The 21,881-nt window shown below is 37.3% G+C and overlaps 1 protein-coding gene across 1 annotated transcript; it reads left to right on the top strand.

Moving 5' to 3' along the window:
• The first annotated feature begins 15,262 nt into the window (after positions 1–15,262).
• Positions 15,263–15,670, top strand: LOC129678928 (40S ribosomal protein S15-like). Its single transcript, XM_055609873.1, has one exon. It carries the CDS (start codon positions 15,329–15,331, stop codon positions 15,668–15,670), a length of 342 nt encoding a protein of 113 aa, XP_055465848.1. The 5' UTR covers positions 15,263–15,328.
• Positions 15,671–21,881: the final 6,211 nt, after the last annotated feature.

Genomic DNA, 21,881 nt, shown 5'->3' with positions numbered 1-21,881 from the left:
ATGTTTGTAGCAGCTTTATTTGTAATAGCCAGAAGCTGGAAACAACCCAGATGTCCATCAACGAAGGAATGGATACAGAAATTGTGGTACATTTACACAATGGAATACTACTCAGCAATTAAAAACAAGGAAATCATGAAATTTTCAGGCAAATGGTGGGATCTAGAAAAGATCATCCTGAGTGAGGTATCTCAGGAGCAGAAAGACACACACAGTATTTATTCACTTATAAGTGGGTACTAGATTTCCTTGTTCTTAATAGCTTAGTAGTATTTCATTGCATAAGTGTACCACAATTTAAGTATCCATTCTTCGGTTGAGGGACATCTAGGTTGTTTTCGGATTCTGGCTAATTTGAATAAAGCTGCTATGGATATAGTTGAACAAATGTCCTTGTTGTATGGTTCTGCATCTTTATAAGTGGATATTAGCCATATAATATTGGATAAACATATTAAAATCTACAGACCTAAAGAAGCTAAACAACAAGGAGGAGCTTAGAAAAGATGCTTAATTCTCATTCAGATGGAAAAAAAAAACAAACCAAAAACAGGATAGATCCAGGAAGAAGAGAGAGGGAATAGGACTGGAGCCTCCTATGGGTGTCTTTTAAAAGACTCACCCCGAAGAAGATTGACACAGATGCAAAGACTCTCAGTCAAAATTTTGACTGAGCAGGAAGTCTTATGAAAAAGGGGGATACAGAAGGACCCGGAGGGGACAGGAGCCCCACAAGGAGACCAACAAAAAAAAAATTAAATAAAGTACTGGGACCAGGGGAACTTCAGAGATTGATACATCAACGGAAGACCTTGCATAGAAAGGATCTAGACCCTCTGCTCAAATGTAGCCCATAGACAGCTTAGTATTCCTGTGTATTTCCCAGTAAAGGGAGAAAGGCAGTCTCTGACATGAACTCGGTTGCCTGCTCCTTGATCACTTCTCCCTGGTGGGGCAGCCTAGCCAGCCCACAGAGGAAAAGATTCCAGCCAGTCCTGCTGGGACATGACAGCTAGAGTCAGACAGTAGGGGAGGAAGACTTCCCCTAACAGTGGACCAGGGGAGAAAGATAGGGGAAGAAGAGGGAAGGACTGTGGGACCATTATGAGTTGAGGGAGGAGGCTACAACATGGATACAAAGTGAGTAAATTTTAAAGTAATAATAATAATAATAATAATAATAATAATAATAATAATAATAATAATGTTATAAAAATTAATCAATGCAAATCTTTGCAAAAATTGTTACAAATATTACAAATATAATAAAAATAAAGAGCATTTAAAATACATATAATATTAAATTCCAAATAAAAAGACACATTTTGTTTGGTATACAACTTTTATGTTCTTATAGCTTCAAAATCCTTTAAATAGAAAAGAATTCATGACACGAATTTTCTCATTTAAGTGTATATTTCATATAAGTTCAAATCTTATAAGGATAGGCTATAAATTTTTATTAAATATTGTCACATTTAGAAAACATTTTTTTCTTTTTTAATTTTAATTTTTATTAATTACATTTTATTCACTTTGAACCATTCATGAAAATAACCTAGAACCCCTGCACAGATGTAGCCCATGGCAGTTCAGTGTCCAAGTGGGTTCCATAGTAATGGGAACAGGGACTGTCTCTGACAGGAACTAATTGACCTGCTCTTTGATCACTTTCCCCTGAGGGGAGAACAGCCTTACCAGGCCACAGAGGAAGACAATGCAGTCACTCCTGATGAGACCTGATAGACTTGGATCAGATGGAAGGAGAGGAGGACCTCCCCTATCAGTGGACTTGGGGAGGGACATAGATGGAGAATGTGGAAGGAAGGTGGGAATGGGAGGGGAGGTGGGAGGGAGTTACAGGGAGAAAGAAAGATATCAAGTATTTCCACGTGGTAGTTGCCGTAATAAGGTAGAAATTGTGTATTTCTTTTTTTTTAATATTCTTTTTTTAAAAATTATTCTCATTAGTTACATTTTGTTAATTCTGTATCCCAGCTGTATCCCTCATTCCCTCCCCAATCCCACCCTCCCTCCCTCATCTCCTCCCTGCCCCCTTCCAAGTCCACTGATAGGGGAGGTCCTCCTCCTATTCCATCTGACCCTAGCTTATCAGGTCTCATCAAGATTGGCTGCAATGTCCTAATCTGTGGCCTAGCAAGGCTGCTCCTCCCTTGGGGGAGCTGAAATAAAGCTTTTCCTCCCCATCTTGCTTTTAATCATGGTGTTTTGTTGCAGTAATACAGAGCCTAACTAAGACAATATGTATAGTGTCATTGAATCAAAATATTTCAGTTGACAATACTTTATACTTGCACCTGCTTAAATGGATGGCACACAATGGGAGTATAGTCCCTGATATTTGTAAGCAATTAGAAAAGTGCTGCTCATCACTGTGCTAACAAAGGTTCTTTTCACATCTTTACATAAAATAATAAAATATCTTATGTTTAAAGCAAAAAAAAGGAGAATTCAATTTCAGCTTAAGACTAAAGAACTTTTATTGTGTGTTGTCTTCTTGAAGAGAAAGCTGTAGCTTCTAATTATATGTTGAGAAAAAATATTCAGTTTTAGAGTTTTAAAATATGTCCATAGAAAATGTATTTTATTATTTTAATTTTTGACTTGACGAATATGAATTCACAAACAAGTTGATCATTTTTTTTAGAAACTGACTCCAGCAGTTTATTTTCCAATGAAGGATGCAGTTTTTGTTGTTGTTGTTGATGATGTTGTTGCTGTTTTTTTTTTTCCCACATTAATCTGTTCTGCTGATCTATATGTCATGTTTGATTTCATTTCTGGTTCCTCTTTCCTTCACTGCCTTCACCTGTCCAGGCTCACAGCAGGCAAGCAGCCCTGACATTTAAAGCAGAAGTACTTAAGTATATAAATTGGCATTCAGAAGTTCATTTTCCAGCTTGAGATTCCTAACCTTAACATATTTCTAAATTAAACCATTTATCTAGAAAATTATTAAAAATGTCTTTAAGTTACTTGTGTATAAGTATACTCATAAATAAGTATAAAATATCTATTACAAAATACATTTTATTTATTAAAATATTTAAATATGGACTTGTAATTTTGAACAAAACATTCCATTTTTATTTAAAATCACGTGTATGGGCAACTGGTCATTTTGAATAGTCACTCAACCCTCTCAAAATTCAGAATCATTCTTATTTTTGCCAACATTGGATTATACAGATATTTTCCTGCAATTTTACAAGTAACAGCTAATATTGTAGTATTTGATGTGTAAAACAATTTGAAGATGAAATTCTGAAGAAATAAGAATGTCATGCTCAGAGGAGAGCTGGGAGTTGTACTAACCTAATGGATATAAAGAGACACTTTAGAAAGCAGTTTGATACCATGCCCATCTAGCAAAATAATAGCAATACATTCTCCCTTGGGAGACAAGGGATTCTTGACTTGATTTACAGTAACAGATGAGTTAGTTACCGTGGAGCACACCCTAATTCCACTGGAAACTTGCGTGTTCACCCATATTATCCATACCACTAATTCATCAAGGGGCATATCTGACAAAGCTAATCATTACTGTACCACCAGAGTTCAAAACCAGAAAAGACTCTTGGTAACTTTTCTCCACCCAAAGCATATGTAACATTTTCCAGCACCATGAGAAGGACCCAGTAGGGAAGAAAGGTCCATGTTTCTTCTATTTTGATTCCTCCCTGTGCTTTCACCAACTTATGCATTATCTTTAGCAACATCAGTTTCCAGTGACTGTGGACTAGAAATACCAATTTCTTATATTGCTACAATGTAGAAAGGAGGTTGCATGCGGGAGACCTTCACAATGAATAGGCTAAGGACTCATGAAGTCACCTGCTGGCTGTGAAGCTACTAACAGGTGTTGGCTGTTAGGTGAGGAAGAATCAATCTTATTCAAAAATTTGGTCCCTGGTAGGTTGCCCATGCTCCTGCAGAGGACTCTGGTTCAGCACACACATGAATAACTGATGGAGTTATTTTTAAAAAAGAGACCATGAAGATAGAAGGGGACATGGTGAGAGGCGCTTTGACTGGAGTAGGGGGTGAATACAAAAGGTACACATGGATTAAGTTATCAAAGAAAAAATAAAATATATTGAACCAAAATAATCATGCTCAGTAGGTAAAGATATTTTTTCATAATTTATTGATCATAGCTTTGTTTGTGAGTAATCTATAATTATTAAAATCTTTGATTTTAAAAAAAACTTTTTAAAATTTAAATTAGAAAAAAAAAGTCTTTCTTCTATCAGTCCTATCCCTTTTTTGTTGTATTATACAAATGCAATGGATATTTCAAATATAGGATATCATGTGGCTACATGATTTTATTATCCTACCTCTGCTAACATATAGTTTGTAGTAAATATCCCTAGGAATCCAAGCAAATGTTTCTATATTAATTTAGAGAATAAATGTCAATCAGATCACTTTACAATTTAAGAACAATTAAAGGTTTTGTTACATAATAAATAACTTTGAATTACACAATTTTAGTTACTTAAAATTTTTAAAACAGAATGACGGTTGGTACTGTGATGTGTGTCTGTGTGCCTATGGTTTGTTGCTTACAAAGCGGTCTATAAAGTGAGTTTCTTTGGTCAGCATCTTTGGTTCACCTTAGTAGTAGACTGAGAAGCAAACTTCCAGGTTTGGAATGGTTGTGAGTCATGATAACTAATGGAAGTCATTAATCCCAGTGGCTTGCCCAATCGTGAATTAATGGAACACACACGCTAGCCCACAGAATGCCATGAATTTGACTAAAATAAAAAAATATAAACTTACTTAGAACTTCATAAGATTTTCACAATCATTTTGGAACTAGCCTGCCCACTGATCAGGACTGATCTCCATAAATAAAGAGAAGTAACAACATAAAAAGATAAGAAATACCTTGTAGCTTATGCAAGAGATTTCACAAACTGTTTTCCTGTCATCAATTTATAAGACAGTACAAAATCCCACTTTAACTTTTTCTGCAGCATCTGGCTTCTCTAAATTATGGTTTGTCTTTTCTAAAATATAAAGATAAAAAGATAATAATTCCAATTAATTATTTGGGTATTTTATGTAGTAAACGATAGGATGGATTTGCTTAGCTGTGACTCAGACAATTTCTACCAGGTCATTCTGTATGCATATTACAGTGTGAGGATAACATTTTCCTTATTTGTAGGGTCACAGGGTTTCTGTCAGCAATGCTTCTTACTATTCTCACTTTAAAGTTAATTCAGTACTAATTTCTAAAAAAAAAAAAAAGAAAGAAAAGTGACAACGGTATAAGTGACTTTCAAAAACTCAATAGTTTTTTTTTCTTCTCATTACTCTTCTTATATTTTCTAAATTTTAGTTTGGCTAAAGCTAGGGAGAAATTGTCTTTTTAATTAACTAATTAATTTGTTTATTTTTATGTATTTATTCACCTTACAGCCTGATCCCAAACTTCTCCTTCCTCTCCTCTCAATCCCACCCTCATGCCCTACTCCTCGAATTCCCCCTCATCTTCTCAGAGAAGGGCAGGCCTCCAAGGAGTAACAACCCACCCTGTCACCTCCAGTCACAACAGGACTAAGAGCATCCTCTCCCATTGATGCCTGACAAAGCAGCCCAACTAGAAGAAAGGGATCCAGTGGACAGCAACAGAGTCAGAGACAGTTCTTACCTCCATTGTCAGGGGATCCACATGAAGAGGTTAGTTAATTTACTCTGTAGGTTTTCTTGCTATGTCCTTGAACCATCTGTCTCCCTCAATCCTTCCTCTCACTCTTCCACAAAGCTCCCTGAGCTCCATCTATCATTTGGCTGTGGGTCTCTACATCTGTTTCCATCACCTGCTGACTGAAGCCTCTCAGAAGAGAGTTGTGCTAGGCTCCTGTCTGCAAGCAGAGAAGAATATCTTTAATAGTGACTGGGGCTGGCTGTCTCCCAAGGTGTGGGTCTCAAGTTGGTTTGCCATTCCCTCAACCTCTGCTCCATCACCCCTACATTTTTTTGTAGGAGAGATGAATTTGGGGTCCAAGTTTTTATTGGTGGGTTGGTGTCCACTTCTCTCCACTGGGAGACAAACCTGAGTACAGGAGGTAACAACTTCAGTCTGCATAACCCCTACTCTTAGGAGTCTAAGCTAGGGTCACTTCCATAGACTCCTGGGAGACTCCCCTGTGGTAGAGATGATGCCCAATGATTTCTCTTCTCTCTCCTGTCCTCCCACCCACAGCAGCCCCTAAACTTCCCACACCTGATCCCACCCCATTACCCTTCCCACTCTCTTTTCTACTCAGTTCCCTTGGTCCATCTACTTCAAGTGTCTTTCTTATTTCCCCCTTCTTAGTGAGATTCAAGCATCCTCCTTGGGGCCCTCTGGATTCTGTGTGTCTATGGATTGTAGCATAGTTGTCCTGTACTTTATGGCTAATATCCACTTATAAGTGAGTACATACCATGTGCATCTTTCTGGATCTGGGTTACCTCACTCAGGATGATCTTTCTAATTCTATCCATTTGCCTGCAAATGTCATGATTTCTTTGTTTTAAAAAGCTGAATAGTATTCCACTGTTTAAATGTACCATATTTTCTTTATTCATTCTTCAGTTGAGGGACATCTGGGTTGTTTCCAGTTTCTGGCTATTATGAATAAATTGACTATGAATATAGTTAAGTAAATGTCTTTGTGGTATGGTAGAACATCTTTTGGGTATATGCCCAGCTTGTGTCTTGGGGTAGATCTATTCCCATTTTTCTGAGAAACCTCCAGATTTATTTCCACAGTAGCTGTACAAGTCTGCACTCCCCCCAGCAATGGAGGGATGTTCCTTTTATTTCACATCCTAGACTACATCCTTGAGTTTTTATCTTAGCCATTCTGAAGATTGTAAAATGGAGTCTCGGAGTTGTTTTGATTTTCATTTCCCTGATGGCTAAGGAAGAACCAAATGTTTTTACAAATGCCTAGAAAATACGACCATTGTTACCTGTTTGTTTTTCGTAACTTATAATTACTTCATCTTTTGAATTATTAGTACAAATTGGCTATCCAGAGAATAGTTTTTCTGACATTTCCGTAGCTACATTTAATGCACATTGACTATGTTTGCTAGCTTCTGTTTGCTAGCTTTTGGCATTCTAAGGTCACTATAATTTTCTTTCTCCAGTAGTTTATGGCTTAGTCCATAGTTAGAAGTTTAAATATATTTTCATAAAATTTGTAGTTTTACTTTCAGCTTCTCAAATTAGTATAATCATGCCCTCAATTATCTTCTTGCAAACATGCCGCACTTCCTCAAATACCCTTACGGCATCCAATTATGTTTGTCAGTGCACACAATTTTGTTTGATCTGTTTTGCTTTTCAGTGTCAGTATGAAGAACCTGCAAGCAAGACACATCATTAGCTTTTGTCCTTACTCTGTGTTAGGCTTCAGAGGCAGCACGTGCTTATTTACAGCAGAATACCTCATCTCATCTGTGCAAGGGTGTCTTCACCAAATAAACACCAAAAACACATTTCTTACAAATTTTGATTATTGAATTCTCTTTATTACATACTAAAATGGTATAAAAATCTTAGTATGCTTATTTTTATTTTAGAGATTATGTTTATTCTATCAGCATGACCCAGGATTGTCTTTTGAACCACTGTTTACATTTTAATAGCTCAGAAGAATTAACTTTGCAAGCAATAATTTCAATATTCTAATTAAAACATTAAAATTTGTCATTAAAATACTTTATCAGCTATTAAATGTACTTACGTGCATTTATTCTATAATTTTATGAAATAAACATTTTATGCATATGTAAAATCATTTAATATACATGAAATAATCATTACTCTGTAAGCTGATATTCGTTTTTTCTTTAAATGTAACTCTTTTCACTACATGCTAGTAGCTTGTGGTGGTGAATCTTCAGTATTATTTGACTGGATTGAAATCATCAAGGAGTTAGCTCCTAGTATGTTCTTGTATGTGTTTCCAGAGAAAATTACCCTAGGAAAGAAAACAACCTTTAGTGGACACAACACCATTTCCATGGCTGGAGTTCTAGGGTGAATCAAAGGGTTAAGTCAAAAGGGAAACATGAGCTGAGCTTTCAGGTTCATCATTTCCTGCTGCCTGGCTATAGATGCAATGATACCCTCCATCTCATGTTCCTGTGACCACAGCTTGAGCAGTTCTTACCTCCAAGCCTTTCCCACAAGGCTAGACTACACTCTAAAACTGTGAGACCAAATAAGTAATAACTTCCTTAAGATGATTTTGTTTGTTAACAAATATAGAAAACTGACAATAAGGAACAGAAACGCTGTTGTGAGTTAAGTGAATCATGCTGTCTGTAGGCCTTAGGAACAGTATTGTGATTAAGTCGACTATGCTATCTGTAGGCCTTTGGAACTTGTTTGAAAAAAAGAAAGAAAGAGAAAGAAAAGAAAACAAAAGGTACACACTAGAGGGATCCTAGAATGCTATAAGCAGAGACTAATCGGCCATTATGAATTATGAATATGTGCATATATGGATAGAACAAAATGCTAAGAGAAACACAGAGACTGGCAATTGAACTAAAAGTCATTCATGCTGCATTTTGAATATATATATGCCTGATTTCTATCCTGAAAATCTGAATGAAGAAAATTGTAAATGTAATAGACTAGTTTAGCAGAGAAAAATTTCAGATCACACATTTTTCAGGCTATTGTGTATTCATTGGTCACTAGTCTTATCCAGTAATCCAGTGTAACAAAGAGGCAACTGAGGAGATGAAATAATCCAGTTTGTCACAGGAATGAGTTCAGTAATGCAGACAAAGGGGTTGCAAATAGGTTATCTGTAATAGACTAAATAGTAACACAATTAATGAGAATGTGATATTCTACAAGGGAATACTAGAATAAAAGTACTAAAAGTGAGGTATCATCCAGCAGAGGCTTGAACTTAGAAAACTGTAAATTTACTTACAGGAGAAGGTTTGAACTGGAAATGCCACTAAAGGGGTCTCTGCTTCAAAATAACTGCTTTCAGAATATTTTCCTAGGTTCAGATAATAAGTACATAGAGACTACCACAGAATGTCTTCCTCTGTGGCCTAGCAAGGCTGCTCTTCCCTCGGGGTGGGGGTGGCAGGAAGAGGTCAAAGAGCCAGCCATTGATTTCATGTCAGAGACAGTCCCTCTTCCCCTTACTAGGGTACCCACATGGATACTAAGCTACCATGGGCTACATCCCAGCAGGGGTTCTAGGTTATATCCATACATGGTCCTTGGTTGGAGAAAGAGTCTCATAAAAAAAAAAAAAAAAAAAAAAAACCCTGTGCCCTGATGTATTTGGTCCTTGAGGAGAACCTATCCTCTCCAGGTCATACTAACTCCTCCTTCTTTCATATGCTTCCCTGCACTTGGCTGAAGGTTTGGTTATGAGTCTCAGCATCTGCTTTGATACACTGCTAGGTAGAGTATTTCAGAGGCCCTCTGTGGTAGGGTCCTGTCCTGTTACATGTTTTCTCCTATTTCCAATGTCCATCCCATTTGTCTTTCTAAATGAGAATTGATCATCTTACAGGTCCGCTTTCTTGTTTATCTTCTTTAGGTGTACAGATTTTAGTATGTTTATACTATCTTACAGGTCGAGTACTTGCTTATAAATGAGTATATACCATGTGTGTCTTTCTGCTCCTGGAATACCTCACTCAGGATAATCTTTTCTAGGTCCCAACATTTGCCTCCCAATTTCATGATTTCCTCGTTTTTAATTGCTGAGTAAGTATTTCATTGTGTAGAAGAACCACAATTTCTGTATCCATTCCTCTGTTGATGGACATCTGGGTTGCTTCAAGGTTCTAGCTATTATGAATGAAGCTGCTACAAACATGGTTGAACAAGTGTTCTTGCTGTGTACTTGAACATCTTTTGAATATATGCCTAAGAGTGGTATAGCTTGATCTTGAGGAAACACTATTTCTAATTGTCTGAGAAATCACAAGACTGATTTCCACAGTGGAAATCAATGGAGGGTTCCCCTTTCTCCACAACCTCCCCAATATGTGTTGTCAGTTGAGTTTTTGATCTTAGCCATTATGATGGGTGTAAGGTGAAATCTCAGGGTTGTTTTGATTTGGATCTCTCTGATGGCTAAAGATGTCGAGCATCTCTTTAAGTGTTTCTCTGTCATTCTATATTCTTCTGCTGAGAATTCTCTGTTTTGGTCTGTACCCATTTTTTTTTCAATTGGATTACTTGCTTCATCAGTGCTTAACTTTTTCAGTTCTTTATGTATTCTGGATATTTTTTAACATTCTTTTTTATTTTTTGTTAATTACACTTTATTCACTTTGTATCCCCCCCATAAAGCCCTCCCTCCTCCCCTCCCGTTCCCACCCTTCCATTCTCTTCTTCATGCATGCCCCTCCCCAAGTCCACTGATAGGGGAGGTCCTCCTCTCCTTCCTTCTGATCTTAGTCTATCAGATCTCATCAGGAGTGCCTGCATTGTCTTCCTCTGTGGCCTGGTAAGGCTGCTCCCCACTCAGGGGGAGGTGATCAAAGAGCAGGCCAATCAGTTCATTTCAGAAGCAGTCCCTCTTCCCATTATTATGTAACCTACTTGGACACTAAACTGTCATGTGCTACATCTGTGCAGGGGTTCTAGGTTATCTCCATGAATAGTCCTTGGTTGGAGTATGAGTCTCTGGAAAGTTCCCTGTGTTCAAATTTTCTGGTTCTGTTGCTCTCCTTGTGGGGTTCCCATCTTCTCCAGCTCTTACTATTTCCCACTTCTTACATAAGATTCCATTCACTCTGCCCGACAGTTGGCCATAAGTCTCAGCGATATTAACCCTCTGTCAGATACAGGTTTGGGGAAGATTCTTTCCCAATCTGTAGGCAGTCGTTTTTTTCTGATGACAGTGTCTTTTGCTTTACAGAAGCTTTTCAGTTTCATGAGGTACCATTTATTGGTTGTTTCTCTAAGAGCCTGTGCTATTGGTGTTCTGTTCAGAAAGTTGTCTCCTGTGCCAATAAGTTCAATACTCTTTGCCACTTTTTTTTCTAACAGATTTAGTGTGTCTGGTTTTATGTTTAAGTCTTTGATCCACTCACAGTTTAACTTCGTGCAGGTGATAAATATGAGTGCATTTGCGTTTTTCTACATGTAGACATCCGGTTAGACCAGGACCATTTGTTGAAGATGATATATTTTTTCCATTGTATGGTTTTGGATACAGAAAGTGTGGTACATTTACACAATGTAATACTACTCAGCAATTAAAAATGAGGAAATCATGAAATTTGCAGGCAAATGGTGGGAACTAAAAAAGATCATTCTAAGCAATGTAACCCAGAAGCAGAAAGACATATATGGTATACGCTCACTTATAAGTGAATATTAGCCATATAATATTGGATAAACATACTAACATCTACAGTCCTAATGAAGCTAAACATCAAGGAGGACCCTAGGGAAGATGCTTAATTCTCATTCAGAAGGGCAAACAGAATAGACATTGAAAGTAGGAGAAGACAAGGAACAGGACAAAAGCTTTCCACAGAGAGCCTCTGAAAGACTCTACCCACCAGGGTATCAAAGAAGATATTGAGATCATAGCCAGACTTTGGGCTGAGTTTTGGAATCTTTATGGAAGAAGAGGGAGATAGAAAGACCTGGAGGGTAAAGGAACTCCACAAGGAGAACAACAGAGTCAAAATACCTGGGCCCAATGTGTATGCAGAGACCGATACTCCAACTAACGACCATGCATGGAGAGGACCTGACACTCTGTTCAAAGGAAGCCCATTGGCTGCTAAGTTCCCAAGTGGATTCCCTAGTAAGGGGTACAGGGGTTGTCTATGACATGAACTCATTGGCTGGTTCTTTGATTACCTCCCCTAGGGGGAAGTGTGCAGCCTTGTCAGGCCACAGAGGAAGATGATGAATCCAGCCTATATGAGACCTGATGGGCTAGGGTCAGATAGAAGAAGAGGAGGTCTTCCCCTATCAGGGGAATAGGGAAAGGGCATAAGAGGAGAAGAGAGAGGGTAGGTATGACTAGGTGGAGAGGAGGGAGGGGGCTGTAATCGGGATACAAAGTGAATAAATTTCAATAAATAAATATATAAATAAAATTAAATTAAAAACAATAAAAAGAATTAAATTAAAAATGCAACATTCATTTAAAGCATCATTAACTTATGGAAATTTATCATTTTCTTTCAGACTGGTTGCTTAAGTATATGTATGCTAGCATACACATAGCAAGATAAAAATCATTCATTATATCTTGTTTAACTTTAAAAGTATTGATATGTGCATGCATGATGTGTATGTACAGGTTTACCTGTTCTATGGTATACATGTGGGTGTCAGAGAACCATTTTTTTTTAGAATCAATTCTCTCCTTAAACCTTTATGTGGACTCTGGAGATGTACCTCAAGTCTCAAGTCTTGTTTAGCAACTGCCATTACCTTTGGATGAAAAGGAATTTTTATATACATAATATTTTTATTGATTATTTGAGATTTTCACAACATGAACAATGATTCCACTCACCTCCCAGTATTCCCAGGTCCACTGCCCAAGCCTTGTGCCTCCCCCACCAAAAGAAGAAGGAGGAGGAGGAGGAGAAAGAGGAAGAGGAGGAGAAGGAGGAGGAGGAGGAGGAGGAGGAGGAGGAGGAGGAGGAAGAAGAAGAAGAAGAAGAAGAAGAAGAAGAAGAAGAAGAAGAAGAAGAAGAAGAAGAAGAAGAAAAGCAAGTACAACTGTGTTGCCATATACTCACTTGAGGTGCCAGCCCCTTAATGAAAACTGAATTCTTTCCCACCTGTACCCTTACTGGAAGCCATTAATTATAAAGAAGTACCCTTCATTATCTTTATCACAAGTTTTAAGACTTCTCTTGGATGATTTTCTGTCTAGGCTGTTGCATTTTAGAGGGAGGTGGTATAGGGATTGTCACAAAAGCTTTCTATGTCTCTCTTTCTCAACTGCGAGTCTTCATCAGCTCTGCCCCTGTGAAGCAGTATACAAACCACAGCCATCAACACAGCCCTCTACAGCAGCATTGGCCACTGACACCATCATAGCCTTCAATGTCAATGCAAGCCACTCACATCAACTTGGCCCTCTGTGACATCTGTCACTCCTCTGGTCACCAGGATTGAGTGGGCTGATATGGCTGGATAGGCAGGTGTTCCCTTTTCCCTCATCTGAGTCCCTCCTCAGTCTAAAATGTTGGCCTTCCCTGAATGGAGGAGGTCCCAGTACACAGTAGCTGTGCTTCCCTGCTAGAACTGCAAAGCAAGCCCTCTAGATCCATTTTTTAAAATCCTTTTTGGATTTGATTAATGTCTCTTATTACTTCTCATTGCTTAAAAAAATTGCTGTATCTTAATGCCCTATAATAATCTATAATTAATTTCTTAATTTTCAATTTTAATTTCATTAAATTATTTAAGCTTTTCAAATGTATTTTTATTTATTCATTCATAATATTCAATTATTCCCCTTTTAGAAAGTGTATGCCTAGAGTGTCTTTCATTCCAGACTTTAGTGCAGGCCAACCCTCGAGCATGTGCCAATAAGAACTTTGCAGTGTATTTTTTTCTGTATAGGTCTTAGAGATACTGCAATAAATTCCCATTACAAATATTCTGAAATTAAAAGCAATGTGCCTTCTCCTTGATTTGTGTAACTCTACATAGTCATTGTCATGTCTTTATCAGTGAAATGTTTTCACTGCTAGACAAACATTCTTCTGGGAATTGGAAACGTTTAAATTGTGTAGCTCTGTTAAAACGCTAGCGTATATTAATTTTATACATGAGTGAATTTCATCATAACATGTTCATGTGTACTTAATGTACTTTGATCACATTCTCCACCAGCTTTTTCCTCCTCCTAATATTACCATCTACTTAGATTTTCAATGTATCTGTATTTTCTGCAGTGTACTTTCATGGTTTGATGAAGAAAATAACATCATTGCTTACTCGCATGAAGATGTGGCTGAGTTGAATTCTATTGTTGTCCTTGCTCAGCTTATTTGGGAAGTCATCTTGGTGAGATTTTATGGGTGTAGGACCTGGCTTTCATAGAAGACCCAATCTCACTGCAAACTCTCTATTCCTCTGGTTCTTAATAATCTTTCTACCCCTCTTCTACAATGATCCCTGAGCCTTGGGTGCAGGAATTGTGTTGTAGGTGTATCCAATGCCAAATTGTCATTCCTTAGGAAAATACACTCACACACACAAAGAGAGAGAGAGATTAAGCCCTTATAACAATCCTGTGACTCCGTCATTTTGGACTGGTTCAACTTCACATGATTTGGGTTGCTTAGGTGTCTGATCACCTGCAAAGTCCTTGCAGCACTGGTCTTCATCCCAAGTGTGGACATCGTGAAGACAATATTGATTCCCTCACTCCACGCATTATGCAGCAGACAGCTTCAAGTACTGACACAGAGCAAACGGGTTCCCAGTGCAGCAACAGCGAGGTTTGAGAGCTTTAAAAAACCCATCTCAAGTACTTTTTTGAAGTGTTTTTTACCAAATACTAATGATGAAAATGATTCAAAAGACTAGTCAAGGAGTCGAGGCAACCATTAGACTCCACATTAGAAATATAAGCCTGGTTCCTTTTTGGGAGGAACTGATGAGTTGTATGAGCCTTGCTTTATCATATCACCGAGTCGGACAATAAACTATAGGAATCCTGTGTTCTGCACTGACCTGATATTTCTGAAATGGCTTTGCAAACTTGAACCTATGTACCAAACAACTGGTACAATTTTTTTCTTGGTGTAGACGATCACTAAGTCTGTGTTAAAAGTTGGCTAACAAAATGTAAAACACATAGTACTTTGAAAACATTTTTTTTTTTCATTTGCAAATCTAAATGACATATTTTTCTATCTCTTTTTCACTGTCATTACATAAACCTCTCTTCTGAATAGTTATCCTGTAAACTGTTGTATGTATAGCTTTAAACTATTTTTATTTAAATTTTTAAAATAGACTTATAGATGTGTTTATTATATTATGTATACATAATACATTATCAAATGCTAATTTATGTTCATAAGAAGCATTAATGTATGCAAGAGCCATATTAAAGAATAGGAACTTTAATTACATTATCATTTTGTTAAGGTCTTTATTAGGTATTATATGGACACATTTAAATATATTAGAGGCCGACACAGCCAAGGCTTTCTTTTCCGAACAGCCAGTGAGACGCCTGAAATGGAGCAGAAGAAGCGGACCTTCCACAAATTTACCTACCATGGCGTGGACCTGAACCAGCAGCTGGACATGTCCACTGAGCAGCCGATGCAGCTGTACAGGCCACGCCGGCTGAACCAGAGCCTGCCCCTGCGGTGGAAGCAGCAATCCCTTCTCAAGGGCTTGGGAAAGGCCAAGAGGGAGGCTTCGCCCAGGGAGAAGCCGAAGGTGGTGAAGACCCACCTGAGGGACATGATTATCCTGCCCAAGATGTTGGGTATGTACAACGGCAAGACCTTCAACCAGGTGGAGTTTAACCCAGAGATGATCAGCCACTACCTGGGCGAGTTCTCTGTCGCCTACAAGCCCGTGAAGAACAACCGGCCTGGTACCCGTGCCACCCAACTCCTCCCCCCTCATCCCCTTCAATAAAGACTCACCTTTGGTCCCTGTAAAATAAATAAAATGTATTAGAAACAGCTTCTTTAGAGTTAAAAGAAGGTTTAGCAAACAGAATTATGTACAAACTCTCTGACTATTGCTCTAAGGAAACACTGCACACTGGCTCTAAACAACAGCTGTTCATTCGGCTGGTTCTCGAGGCCAGACTTCCAAATTTTAGGTATGGGAAATTATGAACGTAAGAAGAAATCTGCTCCAAGCTTCCTCTGACTTTCAGAGCATATTGTGTCCTAGTACCAATTATGACTACTGCTTAAGTGCAAAGCGATCTTGTTTTACTAACTTAAAAAATTACATTGTGATTTATAATAATATTTGTGCTCTTTTATCTTGATGTGCATTTTTAATTTATTTTTGAGGGGTGCATGTTTTAGAGACAGAGAAAAAAAGAGAGAGGGAAAGAGGGGGAAGTTCTCGGATTCTCTGAAACAGAAGTGACATACAGTGGTCCACCATCTTATAAAGGCGCTCAAAGCTGACCTCGGTTTCTCAGTATGAACAGGGAGAATTCTTAATCGTTCCCCATCTCCCCATGGGGAATACATGCTTGATGTATTTTTATAAATATACATAATTTACTCAAATAAAATTTTTGTTTGTGTATGTCCAGTCATAGAGCATAAATTTGGTATTTTCTGTATCTGCCATCTAAGAATGTTTTCATTTTAAGAACATCTATTTAAAAAGGTGCACAAATATATACATAATATATACAAATATATACATAATCTTTAGATAAATAGACCACTTACAGAAACATAAAATAAAATTATATAAGCTTTGATTGCATTACAATTATGGTATTTATAATATCTATAATTAAGTCCCTGAAAATTTAAATGTAGTATAATAATGTCAGTTGACCTAAGAAATAACACTTGGTTATAATATCTGATAAATACTATGACAACATTGGTGTTCTCTGGCATTCTGATATCGATATGCCTGTGATTCTGCTACACAGAACATCTCTCCTGAAGACAACTGAGAAAATGTGAAGGATTCCTAAGACAGTTTTTGAGATGTGCATTATTATTCATATACCTCACCGAACAATCTCGCTGTTAACGGAGCATGTGCGTTAGATGGCTTTAATTGCCAACATGACACACTGAGAATCACATAGTAAGAGCCTCAATAAGGGATTTTTCTACAGTGTCGTTGGGGGACTTTTAAGTAACTTGAAATGAGCACAAAGTGAAGGGAACCATTCTGAAGGAAGAAACGCTGAACTGCATAGAAACACAGAGACTGAGGTAGAGAACAAGCAGGCAAGCAAAGGGACATAAAAGCATACAGTTCTGCCTGTTATTGACCGTGAAGAGCTGTGTGAAATTTCTGCTTTTATTTTCCCACAATGATAGACTGTAACCTAAAAGTGTAAGCAGAAGTATAATTTCTCCCCCCATGTAGCTTATTCTCAGGTAGTTTTATCACCGCAAAATCAATGAAACTAGAACAAAAATTGATACTGAGGAAGTGAAGCCTTCACTTTGATGCACTGGGCCTTGTGGAATTGGAATTATTTTGTGAATGAAGTCCAAATGTTGGGCTGAAAATGCTATAGCTGGAGTCTGGAAGATAAGAATGCAAAAAGAAATTAGATGCTCATGAGATTTTAGAGGAGAACTAAGTGTCTGAGTAGCAGATATAAAGGCTTCTCAAGTGACATTCTGGACAAGAGTCTGTGTTGATCTGGCTACTGCTAAAGAAGTAGCTGTGATTGTGTAAAACTATAACATCTCTAAAGCAGCAGCTAATGTATTTTCTTGGGACAGTAGAAAAGGGTTTCTTGGAGTCCGCAAATAGAAGCCGGTACTGCTGGGATCCAAAGGGCCAGGCTAGATACTGAGCTGGCAGCAGGACTTTGAAATGTAACTACTACCTGCATGGGGCTGGTTTTGAAGTCCTGAAAAATGCCAGAACGAGGGTGTCATAGAGAGAGGCTGACTGGCAGTGTGTGGCATGTTCGAAGACCCTGTGGAGAGGCTTCAGGAAGCTTGTGCGGAACTGTGAAGGTGAAACTTCAGTCGGAACAGACACCCTAGGAAATTGGAAATAGCCATACGATGGGCTATCTGCCAAGGTGAGCTGCAGGCGTGGCATCTCTGCCGGGTTGCCAGTGACAGACCTGGAGATCCGGGGCTGCACAAGCTCCTTGGATCCCAGGTGAGCGCCAGATGCTCGCCTTTGAGCTAAAGGACTTGACATTTGGTTTTGCCTTGATCTGAAAGCTTTTTGAATTGCCCTGTTTCTTTGCCTTTGGAAGAATATTGTTCTGTGCAACCATAAGTTGCATAAATTGTTTTTATTTCATTGGAGGGCACAGTTAAGAGACTTGACTTTTAAAAGAGATCCTGCACTTTAAAAGAGACTTACATTTTAATGTTGTGTCATTTACATTTAAAATGTGAGACTTGTGGGACCGAGGGTGAAAGGTTCTGGCTTAAAAATCAATGTGCTTATATACCGATAGGAAAAGGAGGCAGAAATTGATATTTAGCTTCTTTTTCAACTCTATAGAACCTATAGTCTTTGGTGGGAAGGGAGCCTCAATGAGGAATTCTCTATCTTGGTTACCCTGTGGAAGTATGTGGGTGGAGGAGTTTTCCTAATTAATTTAATTGATGTATAAAAACGCTGCCACTGTGGTTGGAACCATTTCCAGTCAGCAATCCTAAACTTTGTAAGGCTTGAGACATTGAGCTGAGAGCAAGGAGACTAATATCTTTCTGTGTGCATTCAACTCTCCATGTTCTTGACTATGGGTGTGATGTGACTAGCCGTTGACATTCTTGCCTTGACCCCCCACAATCATGAATGGTAACCCAGGATTGCCAGTTGAAGTAAAATACTTTCTCTCCTAACTTGCATTTGCTCTTTTATCCCAATGTCAAGAATAAAGCTAAAACAGTTAAAACAGTATGTTATAATTTCACAAGTAACAGAATTTAAAATCAGTGCTATTAATCATTTCTGTTTCTCTTTTTTTTCAACAGAATGAAAAATTACAATAAATTTTTCATGATATAAATAGACAATGAAATCTGTGAGTAATTTCTTCAGTTACTTTTCCAAATAGAGATTATGTGCATTTATTTCAATTTACTGCATTACTAATATGGAGTAAAGGTAGAAGAGCAAAAATTATCTTGTAAATGAACCAATTATTTTTCTTTATTTACTTTTAGATTTAGGTATAACATCATTCATCTAATAATATAGTTCATCAGGTAAGGGCAGCTGTGGAATCTGATTTTCTGAATTCTATCCCCAGGTCTTAAATAGTGAAGAGTGAGAACCAACTTATGCAAGATGTTGTTCTCTAAATTCTACAGTGTGCTTTGGGACACTCATGTACACACACAAACATATAAACACACAAGAAAAATCAAAACTTTTCTGATAACCACTGTAACATAAACTTGTTTTGTAAAAATCTACAATCTACAAAAACAAATCTACAAATCTACAAAACAAACTTGTTTTGTAAAAATCTATTGTACAACAGTTTAAAGAAGTATCCTTGACTACATCAAACCTACCTATAATTCATTATCAACTGTTTCTAATTTTCATATTTATATTAAACAAAATGCCCTACTTGGACTATTGAGCAATCTGCAATCCAGGAATTTCAATATATTTTGTAACTAATGTAACAAGTTATAAGCAAAATTTGTACAACCTATTATTCTTTTTTTTATTAATGACACTTTATTCACTTTGTATCCCCCCATAAGCGCCTCCCTCCTCCCATCCCTATCCCACCCTCCCTCCCTCTTCTTCACGCATGCCCCTTCCCAAGTCCACTGATAGCTTTACCAGGCCACAGAAGATGACAATGCAGCCACTCCTGATGTGATCTGATAGACTAAGATCAGCAGGAAGGAGAAGAGGACCTCCCCTATCAACCTATTATTCTTAATGTTTATTTTTAAATTAACATTTAGCGTTTCATTCTAAATCAACTTCTTCAAGAGAAATCTAAGGACTATCTAAGAAGTGGGCATTTATAATCAGAATCCATTCCTTCGAATGTGATGAATGCAATGCAGCCACACCTGATGAGACATAATTGACTAGGATCAGAAGGAAGGAAAAGAAGACCTCCCCTATCAGTGGACTTGGGGAGAGGCATGCATGCAAAGGGTGGAGGAAGGAAAGGATTGGGACAGGAGGAGGGAGAGAAACACAGGGGGGATACAAAGTGAATAAGGTGTAATTAATAAAGAATTTTTAAAAAAAGAAAAAAATGAGCATTGTAACAGAGTGAGTGAATAACCTTGGATTACTTTTTAATGAATTACTCTCAGAGTAATGAAAAGCTTATGATAAAGTAATGTCCTTTGCAATGATATATATGTTTGCTCTAATTAGCAAATAAATTCTACTGTGATAGGAATTAAAATAGGAAAGAACAAAAGAACTTTAACTTCTTGTTAGAAAAAAATGCCCTCAGAGAAAGGAATGAATAATTAGATTATGATATTTTGATAATATTTGCCTACATTCAATTATATCTGATTTATGTTAATCACCAAACAGACATGTACTACTTAGTAAAGCCAATTAAGAATACAAGTAGGATTTGAATAACTGTCTCAAAGATGCAATATTTCAGATAAAAGATGAATGTAAAAGTAGTCAAAGTAAATCCCTTGTCTTTGTTTACCAATTCTCAGGATCAATATCATCCATATCTATCATTTAGTGATTAGAAAGACCATTCTACCCACATAAATATTAAGATTAAGGAAGTATCAAGTTTGTTAAAACATTGAATTGAATTGAACTATGTATTAAAAATTAACTTATGTAGACTACAGCACTACCCTGAACTAATTGCCAATATAATTTCCATAATTATGCATCATATTCATTTCATAGAACAACACTTAGGATGGAAATAGCATAATTTAGCATCCTGCTTCAGTAAACTGTAGAGTTGAAAATATGCATGAATAAATTTTAAGGTATATGACTTCTTGGATGAGTAGTGTCACAAAATGTCTGGGAAGTAAACATTAGTAACAGAAAATCAAATTATTTTAAACAACCTTGAGCTCATGATTTTTTATAAGGTTTTATTTAAATTCAAAAACATAAATATAACGAATGCAAATTCCTCTACTCTGAAATCTGTAATTACATAGATAAAACATTGGTTTAATTTTACCCTATCTAAGAGATGTGGATTTAAATGTAAACATAATGGTTTGTATTGCAAGAAGAATGTTGTTCTGATAGAACAAACCTGTTAGAAACATGTTTTAAAGCTCTAAAGTGAATTTGTATAGATAGAAAAAATAACTTTTTATTGAAAGTGAATTGTATTTCTCACATTATATATCCTGATTATGGTTTCCCCTCACTGTATTCCACCAGCCTTTCCTTACTTCTCCTCCCATCTGGATACATTTCCTTTCTGTCTGTCATTAAGAAAGAAACAGGATTCAAGAAATTTATATGATATGATACGTTATGATATGATGTAACAAAAAATAACACAACAAATTTGGACAAAACAAACCAATAAAAGGCAAAGAGCCCAAGAGAAGGCACAAGAATCGGAAACACACTCATTCCTCTTCAAAGGAATTCCACAAAAACAAGAAACTGGAAACCATAATATACATGCAGGGAACATGGGACATAGCCATGAAGACCCTGAATATTCTGCCTTAGTTTCTGTAAGTTTATCTGAGGTTTGATCATCTTGTCTTAGAAGACCTTGTTTTCTTAGTGTCTTCTATCCCCTATGGCTCTTAAATTCTTTCTGGTATTCTTCTGAATTCCTGAGCCTGGAAGAGAGGTATTCGATAAGGACATCCCATTTAAGGCTGATTATTTCAATGTTCTCACTCTCTACCTATGGTTTAGCTATGGCTCTGTGTATTTGTTCCCATCTGCTAAAGGGGGAAGCTTCTCTGATAATGGCTGAGTAAGTAAGATTCGTATACTCACTGATCTACGAGTATAGCAGAATATCACATGAAGTAGATTTTAAGTCAAATAAGATTTTGGTTGTTTACTTCCACAAGCTTTGGAAGCTTGTGCCACTGTTGCCCTACCATATCTTATTGGCAGGATATCATTGCAAATCAAAGGGTTTTTGGCTGTTTTGGTGTTTACATTTCTCTTTTGGTGGTGTACAGACTACTTTCCTGTACCAAATATA

This window comes from Psammomys obesus, unplaced genomic scaffold, assembly GCF_907164565.1.
Source record: "Psammomys obesus unplaced genomic scaffold, mPsaObe1.curated_primary_1811, whole genome shotgun sequence".
NCBI classification, from domain to species: Eukaryota; Metazoa; Chordata; class Mammalia; order Rodentia; family Muridae; genus Psammomys; species Psammomys obesus.
Note: the sequence above shows the minus strand (reverse complement) of the source record. Positions and strands in the feature narration are given on the sequence as shown.